This window comes from Bombus pyrosoma, linkage group LG7 (genome assembly GCF_014825855.1).
Source record: "Bombus pyrosoma isolate SC7728 linkage group LG7, ASM1482585v1, whole genome shotgun sequence".
NCBI lineage: Eukaryota > Metazoa > Arthropoda > Insecta > Hymenoptera > Apidae > Bombus > Bombus pyrosoma.
In genome coordinates this window covers 3,426,621-3,447,811 of record NC_057776.1, presented here as the reverse complement: position 1 = coordinate 3,447,811, position 21,191 = coordinate 3,426,621, and the positions used below count along the sequence as shown (strand labels likewise).

The following is a 21,191-nucleotide window of genomic DNA, read 5'->3' as shown; positions in this document are numbered from 1 at the left end:
TTTGGAGATTTAGGAGAAGAACATCAAAAGGTATACGAACTTTTTTTATTCAATCATTTAGTAATTTACTTATTTCATACGTATCATAATTTACATAACCTATATATCTTGGCATCTAATATTCTTAACATAACATTTGAATAATTATTTCGAATATTCAGTGAGCAATCGGAATATATATGTATCTAATCCTAATAATCTATTAGGTATATACGTATATACTCTACTCTATGTACAAAAATATTAATAATGTTTTGCGAAAAGTTAACATTACGGGTATATAATATACCCGTAATAATATATATATATATATTATATAACAATTAATAATAATAATAATCATATACTAAACACAAAACAATCACAGGAATGAAACTATTTTAGATAGACCGTAGCTTACACAGTAGCTTATACAATTGGAGCATATTAATACCTAATGTCATATCTGAGAGTATATCGATATAAATACAGACATGCTTATTAACTTCACTTCAACTTGGTACGAGCGTCGTACTCTCGTGCAATTCGAAACGCTAATATTTCCGGTTGGTTTCCAGGGTACATTAAGAGATCATTTTCAACGAGCAAATTGCCAATTGACTGTCCGGCGCTTTTCCAAAGGGCTTCGTACCATCTGGAGCAATGTACCTGTTTACTTGGTAAGTCAGCATTGTTTCATATCCAAACACGTCTATACCGAGTTGCTATAATAAACAAAATAATGATAAAACTAATATTCTTAAAATATTTACAAAATTCAATATAAAATTAGTAATTAAAATCTATTGAAAAAAGTTAACTGGAAAGAAAAACTGAGGGAGGATGTGTGATTCTGATAACACATACTTTTCACAAGAATTTTAATATAAGTTTAAAAGTTTGATTGATCTGAGTAAAATTTACGAAATGTTGCTTTGAATATATGAAATAACAATGAAATAATATTTTAACCTTATTGAAATAATATTATATTGAAATAATATTTAATAATATTTTCAAACCTAAAATTAGTATTTTTATTTGGAAAAAGTCAATAGAAAAAAAAGAGGAGGGGGAGATGATTCTGTTATTCCGTTAACCGTTGCTTCTGGCGGGAATTTGAAAAAAGTTCAAAAGTTAGATGATCTAGAAGGAAAGTTTCTCAGGTTGCTTTAAGAATAATAAGAGAGGAGATTAAGACGTTCGTGAGATGCTCGATATAACATTAGCAATAATGTGTTCTTCGTGTAATTCAATTTTCATGGTCTATTCGCATAGGAATTGTGTGATAGAAGTATGTCTCTTTCGTTACAATTTCGTTAAAGATTTTAAACTATAAGCTAGTGTCATTTTTAATAAATTAATTGTATATTTAACATATTATTAATACCTGTGTTAGTGGACTGGTGTTGGTGGTGAAAATTCCAGCATATTCTTTTCTCTTAGCCAATTGTAAACAATATTCTTCCATCTCTTTCATCAAAATTATATTTTCAGCTGGATTTAGGTCACTGCTCGTTGCCATCATGAAATTATGAATAATCTGACCCGTTCCTTTTGGCAATTTCCTTTCTCTAATGGGTGCTTCAAGATATTCCAAGAAGTCGAAAACGATCATTAATTTGGAATCGAGAATTAACTCAGGCTCGTCCCAGAGATCGAAGTTTAATGCTACGCCGATCGTTCTGCCATCTTGTGACGATTTTATTGCGAAACTTAAATTCTTTTCTACCAATGGTTTCCAAAGCAACTCCATCATTATACGGTAATCTTCCTTTACTATATCTTGCATTAACCACTGTTCTAAGTCTGCTTTTCTGTAGAAACTTTCTGTAATAATCCTGTGGAACAAAGAAATTATCTTTCTCTATGATAAAATTTATATATTTTAGATGACAGTACTATTTCTATACTTATTCATGGCCATCTCTTTCATTCTATAAGTATGACAAATGATTTTCATCTGTGTAATTTTATTTAAATCTTGATATTCCATCCCATAAGAAGCATATTTTATTTTATTTAGACTTTTACTTTATTAATTTGTCTTAAATCTTAAGTGTCCATTATGAATATGACAAATGATTTTATTTATATCTCAGATTCCCATTGGATAAACATGACTCTTCTCTTTACTAAATCTAAATCTTAGATTGTCTCCACATAAGTATGATAAATAATTCGCATCTCTATAATTTCACTTTTAATGATTTATCTCTCGCTCCAAATTCCTCACAAAAAAGATTTCAAATTTAGTGAATTCTACGTACTCTGTCACATCCTCTTTATGAGAATCGTTCAACATCTCAAAGAAATGTTCTTCCTTGTTAAGACCATTTTCAATCGGTTCGCCATCCGTGCTGGTTTTCATTCGGTTGAGCACCTCACCCAAATTCTTCGCCATGATGAACTCTGTGATTCCTATCTCGTAACCTTGATCTTGTAGCTTTGTTACCGTGTAAATCGAGTTCAAGGAGTTTCCGCCAATCTCGTAGAAATTTGCATCGATACTAATGTCTGCGCGACTTCCTCCACCAATTACAGACGCCACCGTTGGAAACAGAACTTTTGCCTTTGCTAAGTCTGCTTCAGGTACGCCGGTGTAGTCACAGTTCATGTATTGCTCATTCTCTGTATATAATATTCATATAATTAATAATATATATTATAATTAACTCTGAATTCTTATCTTTGTTGTTATAATATATATTTGACCATTAATTGTTATCCACGGTTCATATGTGACCAAAATAATTCCTATCAGAATACTTAACATTACACATAAATAATTGAAATCCTTATTACATTAATGTTACATTATTTAAATGTTGCAACATTTAACAATGCTTCTTGTAATGAGAAATATATCCCTTGAAGCGTATTTCCAAGTTCATTCTTACTTGAACCTCGAATAGGAGGTAATTTACAATTGATTATAATAATTTGATCATTGCAATGTGTACCGAAATTCAGATTATTTTGTGTGATAGATGTTTTGATAAAATGAATAGATAAATTGAAAGTTATACAGGTACCGTTATTGAGATGAGAAGATTCGTATTGCTTGAGCAGTGTTTGGCGATCAGTCTTCCCGTTTGTTAAAAGAGGAATATTATGCACGATGAGGACGCGTGGTAACATGTATACCGGTAGATTGGCTTGCAGAAACGTTTCAATTTTTACAGTGCAACTGGACGAATCGTTTGTAACAGTTACGAAAGCAAGTAGTGCCTGAAAATTTGATATACAAACGATTGTATGTAATATTTTTTATGTACATGTAATTTCATATAATATTATTCTATGCGTTATTTTATAGCTTTGATTTTTTATTATGTTCGATACAACTATCTTGTAATTGTATGTACTATGTTTTATGTTATATGTATAATCGTTATTCGATGCATTATTTGTAGGATATCTATAATATGATATATAATAATATTATATCAGAGATATTAAAACAATTTTACTAATGGTACCTGAGACAATTCACCGGGTTTGTAACAGAGGACAACCACTTTGTCGACACCAGGTGCCTTTGACACTGCTTTCTCCACTTCCGCGAGGTCCACACGGTGTCCCCTAACTTTAATTTGCGAGTCTACGCGTCCTTCGTACACGATCACTCCTTTCGATATTCTTGCATAATCTCCAGTGCAATAAATCCTCGAGTGTTCTGTTCAAACCGAAAATTAGATATTAATTTTTATATTATGCTAACAGAGCTTAAAACGAATTTTCGGTATTTTCAACAACATTTTTTCGCAAATCTTTCCATATAATAAACGTCAGTTGTTATAATGTCAGTTGATGGAATTCTACGTTTTTAGAGAAGGATCGTCTTTTCAATTAAATCTTTTCATACAAGTAATTTGATATAATTAAATCTTTTCTCGATAAGAAAAGAATCATCGCTTTGAGAATATAAATACCAGGCGTGTTCCGAACATAATGCACAGCGATGCGTCGAAATTAAAATCCCGGAAACGTTAAAACGTCTTGATGCTGTACAATATTTTTTTACCTTTTTTTTCTTTCGGTATTTCTCATCTCATTTCCATACTATCCACGGTAATCCATTCGATATAACTACACGTGGTTATCGATCACGTGTCACGTGTAATGAGACGCGTCGTGGATAAATAAATTTTCACTACAATACGGTGAATCATGTCTATCGGCGATACGAATGAAAACAACAGGGGATTTCTACGGTGTTTGCGAGAATTATTTCCCTGGTGAAATAAGGTCGAACGTTATATTCTTAACGAGATTATGGTAGCTGGCTAGCAGAGAAAAAAAGGAAGCAAGATAGAAGCTCGTGTGTACACTCCAAGATGCACGCTCGCAATTTGTTTCTCTTGTTTGCATCGAAAAAGTTACAAATATCGATCAAATTCTCGATGATATTTCTTCTCATCTCTTATTTCGTTTTTCAAACTTCTTCAGTCCCTTTTATTTCTTTAGTTTTTAATTATTGTTCATTCATTAGATTGAACTTTGATCGAAGAACTACGGAAACGAGAGAACTAAGAAAGATTGAAAAATAAGAAATAAATAGAATTTTCTATAGTAGATAAGTGGCTGAATCTAGATATAAATATAAGATTACGAATTCTCGAAATATAACACGTTTACCCTTTTCTATCGACGTTTTATTCTTCTCTGTTTTTTGTAATTTATACGTTGATATATCGATGAATTTTCATTTTCATATCTTTATCCTATTTGAGAAAATGCTAACGAAACGACTCCTTCCATTCTTAAAGGATTTGAAATTCCAGATCATCAATTCGGTTTTTGGAAGCAACATTCTACGATAGAGCAAATTCATCGTTTAACTCATAAAATCAGCCAAGATTTAGAAAAGAAAAAATATCGTTCTGAGGTATTTTTGGACATTTAGCAGGCGTTCGACAAAGTGTGGCATGAAAGACTTTTGTTTAAATTAAAGAAAATCCTACCATACACCTACTACTCCGTCTTAAAATCACATCTAACCAATAGGCTGTTCATGATTTAAATACTTAGACGCTATAACCGCAACATTTCCAATAGAAGCTGGCATACCTCAAGGCAGTGTCCTCGGACCTCTGCTGTTCACCATCTACACTGTCGATTTATCAATTTTAACAGAGATAACCACAGCGACATTTGCTGATAACACAGCTTTATTAGCATCTCACTCAGACCCGATAATTGCCTCTTCAACTCTCCAGCGAGGTTTCGACTCTATGGAAAAATGGTTCCACAAATGGCGCTTCAAAATAAATGAAAATAAATCCAGTCATATAACCTTCACACTGCGAAAACAATCCTACACAAAGGTGACCATAAATAATATTCCAATTCCAAACAAAGATTCAGTCAGATATCTGGGCATGATTCTGAACAGAAGAATGACATGGAAACGACACATCGTAGATAAATCCAAACAACCTAAATTAAAATTAAAAATATTCTACTGGCTCATAGGCAGACGTTCCAACTTAAGCGTGCAGAGTAAAATAATGCTACATAACATGTTTGGACCTATGGGATCCAACTATGGGGAACAGCGAGTAATTTCAACATAGAAATTCTTCAACGATTCCAATCGAAAACTCTAAGATCCTTAATAGATGCACCTTGGTATGTTACCAACGAAACAATACATCGTGACCTTAAGATACCTACAGTTAAAGAGGAAATATCCAAATTCAGTAATAGACATAACATAAGAATTAACAACCACCAAAACCCACTAGTTACTCAATTACTTGACACGACGGATCAGATGCGCAGGCTAAAAAGACATTACCCTTTAGATTTAAATATTAGATTCAGCTAGCATCAGACATACGATAATCATTTATTATTCACGTTATAGTACCATGCCAGAATAATTTACTTATAATCCTCAATGAGAATTGATTGTAAACTACTTCTAAATAAAAAAAAAAGTATCTTTATTATTGAATGGCACGCACAAGGCAAGACACAACAAAACACAAACAAGGCAAGCTAAATACCTAGGACTCCACTTAGACACACAACTCACATGGAAGCAACATACTAAATCAATTATAGACAAAATATGGATAAAAAGAAGACAAATGTACTGGTTAACTAGTCGAAGTTCTAAACTCAGCATAGAAAATAAATGAAAAATCTACAAAACGATAATAAAATTAATTCGGATGTACGGAATACCACTATGGGGGACAGCAGCAATAAGTCACATAAATAAACTAGAGTCGCTACAATCGAAGATACTGAGAACAATAGTCAACGCCCCATGGTACGTCAGAAACGAGGATATACGCGAAGACTTAAAAATACCAACAGTCAAAGAAGAAATCGGCAGGTACGCAGAAAAATACAAGAGAAGAACACATCCAAACCAGCCGGCTGCTGAAGCGAGCAAAACTCTCCTAGAAAGAAGACTAAAAAGAAAACACCCTGCTGACCTCACTAAAGAAATAAAATAGTCAAACTCGAAGATGGTATCCCGCTGGGGGTAGCCATCCACATGTTATTTAGCAATTAAGTTAGAAAGATTTACCAAATGTTCAGCTGGGAAAATTGTAAATTACAAATTAAATAATATAAAAAAATATCTTTATCCTCATAGGAAAAAAATTTAACCCTTTGCACCCGAGAGGCTATTTTCTGTCACCACGGCGTTCCGTGTGGCAACTTGAGAGGAGAATGAGAGGCAATGGCCCCCGTTTATGCTAGATTTCGACCTCTCCAATTGATGAGAGCGCAGTATCGGTTCGTAAATAGATTCCTTCTTTATATTGTTTGTTATGAAGTGTAAAGTGTTACGCTTTAAGATGGAGATGAAATATTTATACTCAAAGTCTTCTGAAACTATGGTTCTGGCAACGTCTCTGGCGTTAGTTCAGATTCGACGATCGTGACACAAGTATTCTAGTTTTGTAAATTTAGAAACTCCAAAAAAATGGATTTGGAAATTTGTTTCGCTAATTCATATATTCTGTAAGAAAGATAAAGAACGAAAGGCCACTCCAAGCAGCTGCGATTAATAAAAACTTAGTAGACCAGTTGAAAGGAGATATTCGACAACCGCGAGATCGACCTTCCACGTCGACTGTTAACTGTGATGGAATTCGGTTAAATGGAAAGCTCCATGTAATTTTAACAAGAAGAAAAAAAGGATTGTAAGGTGTGTTCTCACCGAAACAAAGCAGGAGAAAGACACGAAACAACTTATAATTGCGATACTTGTCCCGACAAGCCAAGGATGCATCTGGCCAGATGTTTTATAAATTATCGTAAAAAAATACACAGAAAATATTAAAAAATGATATGTTCAAAGATGTAAATATATAATAGATTATTAAAATATAATGTTTTTTTAAGTTAATTTTTGTATAAAATCATTTTATATTACCTACAAGACACTCTTCACATACGCGCAAAATCATCTCGAGTTGCTGCTACGCCTGACCGAAATTCTACCAAATGTCCAAATTGGACAAATTGTGAATGTAAAGTATTAAATAAAAAAAAAAAAAGCCTGACCGAAAGGGCCGTCGAGTGGAAAGGGTTAAAACCGTGAAATTTTTACCTAGATCGATGGCATGAGGATTATCCTGAAACTTGCGGGACTCGTCGTCGCGGATATATCCTGTTGCAAGGTTCTTTCCGGCGACTACCAGTTCTCCGACTTCGCCCTGCGGTACCAGCCGCATCTCTTTGTTCACGATATAAATAACGCAATTGTCCAATGGCTTGCCTGTAATCAAAAATCCGTTCCACTCTACTCGTTTGTTTTCGAAGTTTGAATCTATCGATTGAAAACTTGCGAAATTTGCAAATCATTTCAGTACCGTGAACAGTTATTCGAATTTATTGTTCATACGGCTAGGTAATTAGTTGTTTGGAAAATTCTTTGAACTTATTTCCACAATTATTACTATTCGTCTCATATTTGATTATCATACTTTGTTCTTAAAAAAGTAGCAATTTTCCAATTACCAATTGGCACTTTCTGCGCATTCTGTAGTTGCTTCCGATTGGTCAACAGATGATAGGTAACGTCTCCCATGATCTCCGTGCTTCCATAGAAATTCGCCAAGACTTTACTATCATCGCCGAAAGTTACAAAGAATTGATCCGCAAGCGAAACTGGCAACATTTCTCCAGAGCATATCCAAAGTCTTAGAGAACGTAGCACGCTGTCCTTGTTCTGAAACCAGTCAATGGTGTTAAGGCAATACTTGCTAACTAACATGATCAATCTCCGTCATTTAAAGCGTAATGAAGGCAATCTTAAAGCGCGTTAATTGTTTAATCAAGCATCAATCCAAGGGCAATGTTAATACGTGATTCGTGTCTCAATCATCGAGTTTTAATTGTTATTTGATCATAAACTAGTTCTATATTTATCCTCGATTGCTATTATTAAGTCTTAATAGATTGAGTTACGATCGAACAATTGAAAAGCTTCCTCGTCGGTGATTTCGATGACCTTGAGCTATACTTGGGTTGTTAACGCAATTGGGTTACTTAATCGTGGAATATTCAACTTTAATGTATTAATACAGGCGATTAATGGTTTATATCTTGTAAAACATAGGATCTAATTTATTATGAACTACGACGATTATTATGAAAAGACGATTAATTTATGTAGACATGTATAACGAAATAATGTATTTTAAAACAGACTGACTCAGGGAAGTGATTAGCTTCAGAAATTTTCCTGCTATCTGATGTTCACATAAGAAAGATCATTTGGATCGACACTTGGTTATAAATATACCGAGTCAATTACTTGAACTCGGTCGGTTGAATATTAAGTTGTCCGAAAAGTTTCTTTCGTTTCATAAGGTGATAATAGATGAACAACAATTTCTGTTTTATATTATTTTATTGAATTAGGTATGATCCATTTCGATCTTTTTCTATTACTACGTTCGTGCATAATTCAATAAACTAATATAGAACGATAAACATTGTGCGTGTATTATTTCCTTATAAAACGAAAGAAACATTTCGGACAACCCAATACTTAGATACATAGAAAAACATAGAAATACGCGAATTTGTAAAATATTTTATACATTTTACAGATCGAATAGATAGACACACGAGCGTTGTCTGAAAATTAATGCTCGTTTTGAAATAACAACGATATAAATGCATCTTGAAATGTCTTCTTCGTCTATAATTTTATTATATATACTAAGTTATTTTCTAATACAATTACCAGCCCTATTTCAATATTTATCGTAACGTCGCGTGAGTTTTTGTATAACTTTGTCATACGTTTCCACCGTCGCTTCACATAACCATCTTCTTACGCAATCCTTTAAATCATCGTTTCTCGCGAATCATTATCGAATAAACAACTCTAAGTTTTGCAAAAAAAGAAACTGCAATGAATATCATTTGCAATGAAATCGCAGACACGTTCTCGAGCTCGTCTGTAAACAGAGACGGCCAGCCTGAATGTTTACTATCAGCTACAGTTTCTCTGTCCCTATTGATTTCCCGATAACCGATTCTTACCGATAACTCATTCATAACTCTGTTATCGTTAATTGCTGTAATACGGCGGTGAATGCCTTTTGGAAGAATTTTTACAGCTTTCGAGAAGCGCAGAAGCGTCATCGGCGGGATCTTTAACGATAGAACTACCGATAGCTATTTCTACCAAAACCAGTCAAAATGACTTAAATTAAAAAATACGTAATAATAGAATATTTTTATATTTATTGATTTATTACTTTCTTACAGAAGCAATTCCATGTTATGTAGTAGATTTTTGGTATTATTAATCCATCTGGGACTAAGGGACTTGTAGAACCAGTCATTTTGACTGGTGTGGTATTTCTAGTGTTAGCATCTAGCGATCTAGCGATCGATCCGGAATTTTCCTAATAACTGATATCATCATATTGAATGATACTCAATAAAAATTGTAAAAACATGTAGGAGGTTGTACAAAACGAGGAAACTGGTTAACTGGGGTTCCATAAACAGATTGTAGGACCCTTTTACACTTTGACGAGTACCAGTCCATAACAATACATAAAAGTACCAATACATAAAAAACAAAATAAAATTCATTATATCATTCTTTTAGTTATCCTTGTGGAAGTCATTATATCATGGCGGGAAAGAACTGTAGAAATTTGAAAATAAAATTGTAAAACCAGTCAATTTTAAACGACAATACGATACAGCGACAGTATTATTAAAATAGGCAAACAGAAAACTTTGCTTATGTCAATACATGAATGAAGCTAGGTGACCTTCTATAAGTACATTCCATCGTTTAACACGGTTTCTACATTTAAACTGGTAGTACTTTCTGCACTAACTTCGTACAATCTGAACGATTAAGTTAATCTGCGTCGGTTAATCAATTTTCATGCTTTTATCCCCGTCGTTAGATTATTCTGCTTTTTTTCTTTTTCTCGTAACAATGAATATGAGAAACGATGGCGAAACACACGGATTTCGACGTAACGTTTGCCGTTCGCGAATAGCGGATCTAATGCATAAAGATTGCGTCTATTGAAAGGGACGTGTCGGTATCTGGAACGTTAATCTGTTGAAGGTGCTTAGAAATAGCTTGATACAGAAGCACTTAACAATGTTTACGTCATTTATATCTGTAATTGAAACATAAGTGGGAAGGATATTTATCATACAAGATCTACGATTTACGATATACGATCTATGATCTACGATCTATGATCTATGATCTACGATCTGAGAACCTGAGTGCGTGGTTATTATTTCCGATTATTATCTTACCCGTAGATTCAAGTACATCAGCATAGAGTACAGTAACGATGGGACCAGCACCAATCGTTGAATCTGAAATAATTATCGTAGATAAAGTTTATGGAATATGTTGCAGAATAAAAATCTTTTTAACGGTAAATGAAAATAATTTTTCAAATATACCATATAATGTTCAAAGTTTGTCGTATGAAAGAAAGATTCGAGATTAAAAAATGAGATTTCCTTTCTTTTCTTTTTCTTTTCTCAAAGATTTTTCTTTTCCGTGAATTTCTTTGTCTTCTTTATTTCTGTTCTTTTTTTTGTAAATAACAAATTTCCAACTATTTTGTTTTAGACATAATCGTAGTTGCTTACCTTGTACTTCTCTAATACTGAGACGAATCTCTCTGGATCCCTGGTAATATGTTTGGGGACAATTATTATGGTTCTTCCTTGCAACAGGGGTCCCCAAATTTCTGACACGCTATCCACGAAGGTCAAAGATGTTTTAAAAATACAATGTTGCTCATCGGTGGCATAAGGCAGCTCGCGCCATTGCCATTGCAGTCGGTTTAACACAGCCGCGTGCGGCAAAAGCACTCCTTCAATCGTGAAATCAAGAAAAATAGAAAGCCGTAAAAACGAGATTTAAGAACAAGATGGGAAAAGTAAAGAAGAAACAAGAAAAAAAAAGAATAATTCCAGTGTTACGTAATTACTATAATGTACTATAATTCTTCACGTCAACGTACAAAGCTGGCTAATGTATTTTTTGTATAGTTCATTATATATATCGCGTTATTAGGCTGTGGATATTTATACAAATTATACAACTGTTATATCTATACTATTATGCAAGTATTACACAAACTACTATATTTTGGATATTTTATATATTCTTTCATATTACGTGCATTCTGTGCAATCCTCCATTTTCAAGTTTTCTATAAGTAAACGCATAGAAATCCGCGCTCTAATTATTATATACGTAAAATCTGAAATTTGTCACTTAGGCCTAAGAAATAGGTCACAGTACCTTTAGGCGTGCCCGTGCTTCCAGAAGTATACAAAACGATAGCAGTGCTTTCAGGGTCCTCGTTATACTCCAAATCCTCCTTCTCCTCAGCTTCAGATTGTTTCAACAACTGTTCATACGTTATCGTATTTGTTCTCTCATAAATCGATGCATCCGCTTAAAAAAGATATATTTATATATAAGATATATAACTTTATAACACAATAGGACTTTATACATATATATAAAGATTTTTGTAGGATTATATATAAGGAAAGATTTTTAAAAAGGATCCTGGTTCTACCGGTACCGATAAAGTTCCTAATTAGAATTTCGATGCGGCCCTCAGCTAAACAGCTGAACTATTTACGCGGTGAAACGGGCGAATGAACATGATAAATGTCAATGAAACCGTGGCCGCGTTAAGCTTCCGGAAGTTGTGACTTGTAGTCAGAGAAAATCGAACGTTCGTAGGAGCGGTTCTTTGTCGACCTTAAAAGTCCAGCACGCCAATCTGCATAGATAGCAAGGTCCTTCCGTTTACTGCTCGAAGGAAAAATCGTTTTACAGCGTAATACTCTCTAGCAGATCTAGTTTGACACACATCTTTTTCTCTCACGTTTTACTTTGCTTCGTTTCCTTTCTTTTTACTTCTATTTTTTACTCGGATATTTGTACAATTACCGCGAAACGTAGTGTAATTAGGAAAGAAAAAGAAACAGGATCTTTTCTCTTTTTTTTTTTCTTCGTAACCCTGGCGAGAACACAATGTGTTTCGAAACATACAGCGTAGATTTCTCTTTGGGAGAAATTTTTGTTAAACCAAGTCATCGACCGATACGTTCCACCGTGCGCCTACTGGAGAATAGTTCGATGCAGATGGCACGAAGTTTTTAAAGCAAATTAATGTGTTATTTGTGTCACGCAGAAACCAAAAAGCAATCGTTTGATCTTGAAAAAATCGATTAGCTTACGCCCGTCTAATAAACCGTGGAAATTAGTAATTGAGTCATTAAATAATCATCTGAGTATTTTGCCATTTGCAACTACTATGAGAATGAAACTACGAGAGTAATCAGTAAGTAATTTCTGCTAACATTAGCAAACAGAGTGTCTTTGAATTCATGATACGAAATATAAATACAAATATAGCTACAAATACAGCTATAAATACAAATTTATTAGTCACACTTCGTTTCGGCTATGTACATAATTGTTAATGCTACCAGAAAAATATGCTTACAGCAAAGGATTAATCGAAAACTAGGTGAAATTTTAGTCCACTAAACAGAATGGCAGTACATATCGCGGAACATCGAAAATACTGAAACCGGTTTAGTAGATCAACAGCCTGTTTATGGAGAGGAGGAAGACAAGTGAGCAAGTGTTATCGTATTTACCTCCTTGTTCTATCACCACTACGAAAGGTTTCGCTTCTTGTAGAACATGTTTCACCCTGGCCATCGGAAACTCCGCGTCCAAGGGCAGATACGCCATACCGGCCTTCAATATGGCAACTAACACTGTTGGCAGTCGATGTGATGGCTTCATACATACTGCTACGAATGATTTCGATAAATTTTCTGGCTTTTCCAATTTTTGGAATACTCTGGCGAATTTGTTAGTCAGCTCGTTCAATTCATCGTAAAGCATAGTATACTCGTGTCCATCGTCATCTGCGTTGCAAAATAAAAGTATAATATGTGTAATGATGTAATATTTCATGTTTGCCTTAATTTAAAACCGCTCGATTTTAGGTTCGAATCTCAGGATGTAATCTTAGGCAGATAGATGCGTGGAGAATTTGTCATATTTCATGTTTGATTAAAATCCAGAGCATTCGATTATTGTCGGTTGAACGGTTCTAAGATGTTTGAATAGACACAACGAGGACAAATAGGAAAATATTTATTCGCGCGTAAATCCAATTAATTGTATTATATAAATATAAAAATTATTATAAAGTAGGTTTAATTGAATTTAATATAAGAATTTTCTCTATTTATATGCCCGTTATTGTAGGGTTTTCTCCCTCTATAGTGGAATTATTCAATTTTCGTAAATTAGATTATGTACGTTTAACGACGAGTTATTTTTTATTTACGCGATTAATTTTCATTTTCGAGAATACTTATAGTTTTCAATGAGAATTGATTGTAAAATTCTTCCAAATAAAAAAAAAAGTTTTCGAGAAGTTATTTGACTTTATGGAATTTTCAAATTGCGAAACGATCGTGTTAGTATGTTAGGAATTTTTCTACTTGTTTCTTTCACCCAGTCACCTGTTTGTATTTTCCTTCTTTATTTCTTTTTTACTTCTTTTATTTCCCGTTAAGAATATCAATGACAAGTACCTTCATAGCGGATTGCCAGCTGGCTGGAATAATTTGCCGCCGCTTGACTGAATAATTTATGAAGCAAATCCTTCTCCTTGCCGGCGTTGCTGATCTGTCGGCCTTTTAACACCGACTGTTGCAGAATAGTGCCCATCTGTAGGTGTAAATTTTATGATTTTCAATCGACTCTCGATATCTAACGAACCTTTGCTAGTTATTACTCTAAGCAACTTTATTTTTTACTAATAAAATTCTTTTCTAGAAAAAATTTCAGGAAAAAATCTTTTCTAAAGTAAAAGTTCATTATCTTTCTTTACGTGACGACGACGAAGAGAGAATGCTGGAGAAATATAGCTTTAAAAAATTATTTTTCTATAATTTCTATAATTTTTAATGATAGATAAATTTACATTTGGAGGAATCACTTTCACTATTTTAGAATGAAAATTCTTACAAAATATCTATGAAAATTTTTATTTCCATGAATGCAACTAAAAGAATGAAACTTGAATAGACATTTGTTTTACCTAATGGTTTACTGTATTTTCGATATTTTGTGTATTCTGCGTATTACGTGCATTCGCAAGTATTCTTGCAACTCTCAATTTTCCATAAATACATCAACGTTCACCTTCAGAGTTATAATATGGACGTAATGCATGCTTTATCGGTTAATGGGAAGAGACGGAGAGTCTGGTGAGTCGTTTGGGATTAAAAATGTTTATCAGAGCTATTATCTGTGATTCATCGATAGCTATGAGAATTTGAAATTCCGAACGACGAATGGAACGTGCTAGGTTAAGTTCTGCCGTGGAAAACTTGCAGGTGTTTCCTCAATTAGCCGATATATTGATAATAATTGCGAAAAAATTCCTATCAACAGGAAACGGAAGGTCGGAAAAGCGTCTGGCTGATGGCGCGAAGCGATTAAAGTAGTTGCGATTCTCTATATTCTAAATCAGCAAACCTTTTTGTCTATTTCAGTTCTTATTCTAACGAACTTATTTTGCTGCCTTCTAGACGGTAGCCCGCTAAGATTATTGTTCCTATTATTATCACATATTATATCTATTCTACGTGAGAAAATAAGTCGGAACTATGCAATACAATCTTTCCATATGATGTTTTGTTCCTGAGAATATCGAGTTTGAATATTTATCAGATATGTGTATACCTGGTTAAGTATCGACATGAGTAAACAGTCAACAGGAGGTTATTATACGAAAATGAGTCAAGAGTGTATAAATAATATTCTTCCGTCGAAAGCCTCGTTTTTAAGTAAACAAAGTTGGAATATGCTTAGTTAATACTTAAACAACCGAACAGGAAGATCTCTCCTCTGTGAAGGACATCTCCCTTTTTGACTTTAGCAAAGTGTTTTCTTTTTTTTTGTTGTTGTTATCATCAGTTATTGTTTACCTGGAATTGTTCATAATTAATTGCACCACGTATAAAGTACGGCACATAATAAAATACACCAATTTAGTGGTGTTAAAATTAATTAAAGAGTTACACTATCGGTAAATCGAACGATATCACACTGTAAAAAAATATTAAAATGCATTATGAATTTTTAATTTCACGTTCAAGTTGCGACATTTATCTTTAGTTATCTTCAATGTTTTTAATTTTACCTATATTTTTTATACTTTTAATATATACTTTTAATTTGATGTTGGTGTGAAATCGTTAAGTATACCGCAAAATATAATTAACCACTTAAATAATTTCTAGATTTTGTTTTTTAACTAGTACGCAGTGGAAACTTATAGCTAGGTTGGCTAAGTGTTAACACCGATCTGATACATATAGCCATCTTGAAAACTATTTTTTTCGAAAGCAAAGCATCTCGTGAAGAAAATATATTCTACATTTTTTGCTTATTTTCACGTGTAGATTAAGACTATAACGAATTACAACAATAGTCCTGTCGATTATTTACTCTCGTCCAGTTCGAAATTAGCCAAGTTTGAACGTGTTAAATTGTCATGTTCGATTTTTTTGGAAACGAAGCGTCATATGAAAACATTTTGTTCTATATTTTCGCCTTATTTTCCCCCGTACAATCGTCCGTATCCAATTGTATCATCAGTTACGGACCACCCTGTATAATGCAAGACGTAAACGGTTAACAAAAATTAATATTTATTGTGTTAATGTAATAATATATAAATCAAAATAAAAATCTATAAAATTTTCCCATTTTTGTTTGTTAATTAGTACAATAGAAAACTAGGGTCAAAACTGAATTCTACGATTAAGAAAGAAACACGTGCTATTTCGCTACTGATATTTTAGAAATCATGATTAGTATTTTTTTTTTTTTTTTTTAGAAAACACTAAGATGTTATCAAACACGGAATCTATTATTATCTTACACGTGAGTTGGTAAGAATGAAGTAATCTGTGCCAGGTTACTCCACTCACCGATTTCGTCATGTTGGTAGAATAAAGAAAATTAATAATTAACTGATCGTATTCAATAGCGACGGTAAATCTGTAGCCTTCGCTGTTACAAAATAATTGAGTTGTACGTGTGAAAGTACTTTATTCAATCAATTTGATGCACTGATCGACTCGAAACGAGAAGGTAGAACGTTCTACTCCGATAATTAAACAGCGACAATTAACAGTTTAAGGGAAATGTGTCTTTGACGCGTTTTAGATTTCTGGTTGCAGGTTTTAGATTTTTAGATCTTAAATTACTGATTATAGGTGTATTGGTACGTATCATTCACTATGAATTTCCTTTGAGCTACCGAAGTAGATTTTTTAAACAACTTTTTCCCCTTAGTTTTCGTTGATGTAGTTTCGTCCTTCTGTTTCCAATATTTTGAAACATTTCATCTCTTCTCTAACAAGTTTCCCTACTAGTTTTTTTCTCTAAATCGATACTTACATCGTAATTCATAAAAATACTTGATTAATCTATTTTTTAATAACATTTTCTCAACAATACCTTCGTTATTCTTGCCAATATTACTTTGTATATATTTCTTCCATTTCCGATTCTTTTACGCTCTTGTAAGTTATTATGCTGATCGAGCAAATAAATATTTGAGAAAGATTCCTGTCATTAAAAAATTAGAATCGGTCCTATAATATATCAATAAATTCTGCAAGACCAAAACTACTCAATATGTATGTATGTGTATTGTACCAAAGGTATTTTGTAACCTTCTTATTTGTATCCTTTATACCAGCTGCTTGCTTCCAACTGCCAATTTTCTAAATCAAGATTAATTTTCATATCGTGAAGTTGACTTTCACCGATCGTTGCAAATGACGTACACCATTACCTTTCAGTAGCAATTTTCTACATCCTGATTTCGTTGTTCTAACATTTGCATCGTTATTTTCTGCGTTTTTATCTTACACGTTGAAAACTGAATATAACGATTAATATAATGATTTAAAAAAAAAAAAAAGGAAGTCAGTCGTCAAAGTGCAACTAGTCGAAAACGTGACTGTCATAGTTTTCACAGTGATATCGCAAGTGACGATACGACAGAGAGACGCGTGAAACGCTTATATAAGTCTGCTAGATTTTGTAATAACTAGAAAGAAACGAAAAGTTGTTCCAGCGATTGAAAGTATCCGACTAGATTTCATGATTTATTATGCTCTGGAATCTAGGCTTTTTATTATCAATTTTTTGGTGTCGAAAGTATCAAAAGTATGCAAACATATTGAAGCAAATAGTCGGCAACTATTATTAATTTTTAATTCGACTGATATCGTTGGACTTTAAGCGATGCGTAAGATCTTGCATTTTATTATCTCGTTTTAGATTATCCTTTTTAATTTGTACTGTTATATTTTACACAACAAAGATGGTTAGTGTTATATAATCAAGTAAAATTCAAATGATATCACGTAATTTTTAACCGTAAATTTGTAACTCGTAATTTATATTGTAGCAAAGGAAACTTTAATGTCAATGCTTTTAAACATTTTATTAATAATCTACGATGCATAATTGTAGTGTTACGGTATAATTGGAGGTTTACAGCTGATCCTATAAAATAAGTGGTTAAGGTATTGACATTTATTTGACGTTAAGTGGATGGTAATGGAATCTGGAAACATTGATTAAATGATAACCTTTTATGCGATTTTCAATCAAATTTATAAGAATAAAATGAAACTCGTGATTCTGAAATGTTAAATTTTGTCTATTTTAGTTATCGATAAATATTATTAATATTGAAATATTGCCTGTAATATCGCCAAGACAACGATGACACAAATTTAATTAAACGCAGACTGATTTTACAACACCTACATTGATTTCAAGTAATATTTTTTCTTTAAAAATTCATTTTGTCAAGACATCAGACTTATTCTTTTTCTTAATAGATTTCTCTGTAATATTTTCAACATTCGTATAATTTTTTCCGATTCTTCATTATCATATTTTAAATACTTAAGGACCTAATTACTTAATCGTAAGTGAATGATCAATTTATTTCATGTTATATTCTCTTCAGTCACTATATTCAGACTACAACGATATATTAACACTACTACATATATATTGTGAGATATCAATGATTCACAAAAAAAGAAAGAATATAAACTAATTTCTCTAAATCTTCTTATAATTTTAAATTATTGTTATTATACGAAACCAAGAATTAAAAACGAATGGAAATATATTGTGAACTCGTTTCTCCAGATCTTGTTACGCTTTTAAATTAGTATTAAAATGGTATTAAATAAATTCTAAATTGTTATTAAACTAAACTAAAAATTAGAAAAGGACCAAAGTAATTGTAGACTAATTTTTCCAGATTTTTTTATGCTTCTCAACCGTTGGTATTAAGCTAAAGCAAGAATTAAAAACGAACCAAAACAATTGCTCTATCCTCCTATCATTTCCCATGGCTAATCGCCAACTTTCACTAGACTTTGCACATTCATTCTCATAGGAAAATCGACCTAAACGTACATGTATCTACGTTTATACAACTGGTTTGTTACGATGTTTTCCATGAAACATCATCTACACGATGCAACTGACTAATTCACCGTAGAACTTTTCGCGTTCGCTCACCTCAGAACTGCTGTCTCACGTGGTTTGACCTTTTCGCGTCTCGCCTTTGATATCGTTTCCTGTTCTTCGTCAGAGATCTGGCGACCAACTCGACCAAAACTCGGACAGGTGCTCGGTATTATTAAAGAACCAGCAGCAGCACACTCGAAACTTCGATAGAATTTAGGAAGCAGCGGACTTTCACTCTTGCCCGCTTGACTTCTCAACGAGAGTTCACGTTATGGGTAGATATGTTCGTAGATACGATAATATTTAACGGATTCTTCGAATTTCCCAAGATTCTGTTCTTTTTTCTTTTTCTTAGCGAGTCTTCCACGTATTCACACTTTCTTACTAATTGTAAGCTCTTATCTTCTCTGTTTAGTGGCGACGTTTTCCTTATTTCTTCCTTCCGCTGGAAATTTTCGTAATGTTTATTCGTCACGATTCTTCTTCTTCTTTTTGATTTGTCACGTATTTTGAAATTGTTGAACGTATAATATCTTCGACTTTTCTGTCTCCTTTTAGTCTCAGATTATTCTTCTTTTCTTCTAACGAGATTATTCCTTTACGTAGTTTTCGCGATATTACAGCAGTGTTTTCCGTGTATGTTATGTTTCACTTTTCTGTATTTCTCTACTTACGATTGTTCTCCCATTTGTGGTTATTCTTCCTTTCTCTTTACAATTTTCCCGCTTTTTTCCTTCCTTGTTACGCACGATCACTTGTTTTCTCTTTCTTCTTTCTCTTCGTTTCACGATTGTCTATTATATCTGAATGAAAACGATAGAAAATATACGTTACTTTAATATCTTCTAGACAATAAAATCGATTGAATACTAATCTAAAATAATATCCTCTGCCTTAATATGCCCTTGTTAAATGCCCTTGTTTAAATTTTAGTTTAGTTTTATTTAGTAAATTTTCAGTTTATAAACTTGTATTTTAAAACATACGTCGTTTAGTAACGGAGATGGCGATTGATACACTTGTTGCACTTGAAAATTTGTGAGGGTACACTGATTGAGAGAGTGGTACTAGTTTGGGTGGCGGTAACTCAATGACCTTATATGGGGCTCGATCATCACTGGTCCGATTACTCGGTGAGAATGTCTCCTCCCGTTGACGTAGCATGTGCTTTTATATGGAACCGGTTACGAGGACCCTGAATTGTTCGTTGTCCCCCATCCTGCCACCACCATCTATCTCTCTGCATCTTTTGTGTCGGCTGTATACCACCGTCATCTGCTGAAGAAGTGTTACTTCCTCAGTGATAGCCCGTCGATAAAGAACTCAATTTTTATTATACAAGTATAATAGATTGCAATATTATAGTAGTTATTATGTACGTTGCAATAATAGTTAGAACATTATATCATGTACAGTATAACATTATAGTATTAGATATACACAGTTATAGCATTAGATATATGTAGTGGTTTTGCATAGTCGTACTATAAATTTATATAATATATTATATAATTTCATATGAATAGTATAACTATTGAAATGGTAATACATGTACAGGTAATAGCATGGTACTCCGAATATCATAGTGGCATAGTAGTATAGTATTATGTTGCTACATGTAGCAGTAACGTAGTTACTACTAACAAGAGTCATATTATAGTTGTGCTACATTTAAAATTTCAGCAGTGTAGTACAACCATAACAATTATACGATATAGTAATATTCTATATGGTAATATGTGTATGAATTTATTGATAGTAGTAATATGTAAGTATAGTTATAGCAGTATATAGTAGTATAATTATAGTAACTTTTTTACATTTCCTAATGGAGATGATACTAGTGTAGTGTATGTGTATATATGTAATAGGATGTCCTAAACTGGAGACTATGAGATGTGGTATGCAATAGTAATCGAGTACTACGTAATTAAGTTCTAGAAGCGTAGATTGTAGACTTTGTAATTTTAATGCAACATGTAAGTAGGTTCTTTCGTTCTATTCATTTTTCTCCTCCTTTTTGTCGTCTGGCTTTTTTCTAGGATAGCGATGTATAATTGATACATTCAATTATGATGACGTTCCTAACGATTAAACGACGCTATGC

General features: G+C 33.0%; 1 protein-coding gene across 1 annotated transcript; it reads right to left on the bottom strand.

Moving 5' to 3' along the window:
* Positions 1 to 31: 31 nt before the first annotated feature.
* LOC122568987 (mycosubtilin synthase subunit C) lies at positions 32 to 20,228 on the bottom strand. The gene is made up of 14 exons (XM_043729401.1): positions 20,071 to 20,228; positions 19,136 to 19,887; positions 14,098 to 14,233; positions 13,144 to 13,419; positions 11,765 to 11,920; positions 11,104 to 11,330; positions 10,759 to 10,821; positions 7,969 to 8,179; positions 7,559 to 7,726; positions 3,462 to 3,658; positions 3,015 to 3,210; positions 2,250 to 2,610; positions 1,370 to 1,820; positions 32 to 704 (listed from the first exon to the last, which is right to left on the bottom strand). Exons 3-14 carry the CDS (start codon positions 14,231 to 14,233, stop codon positions 564 to 566), a joined length of 2,583 nt encoding a protein of 860 aa, XP_043585336.1. The 5' UTR covers positions 19,136 to 19,887; positions 20,071 to 20,228; the 3' UTR covers positions 32 to 563.
* Positions 20,229 to 21,191: the final 963 nt, after the last annotated feature.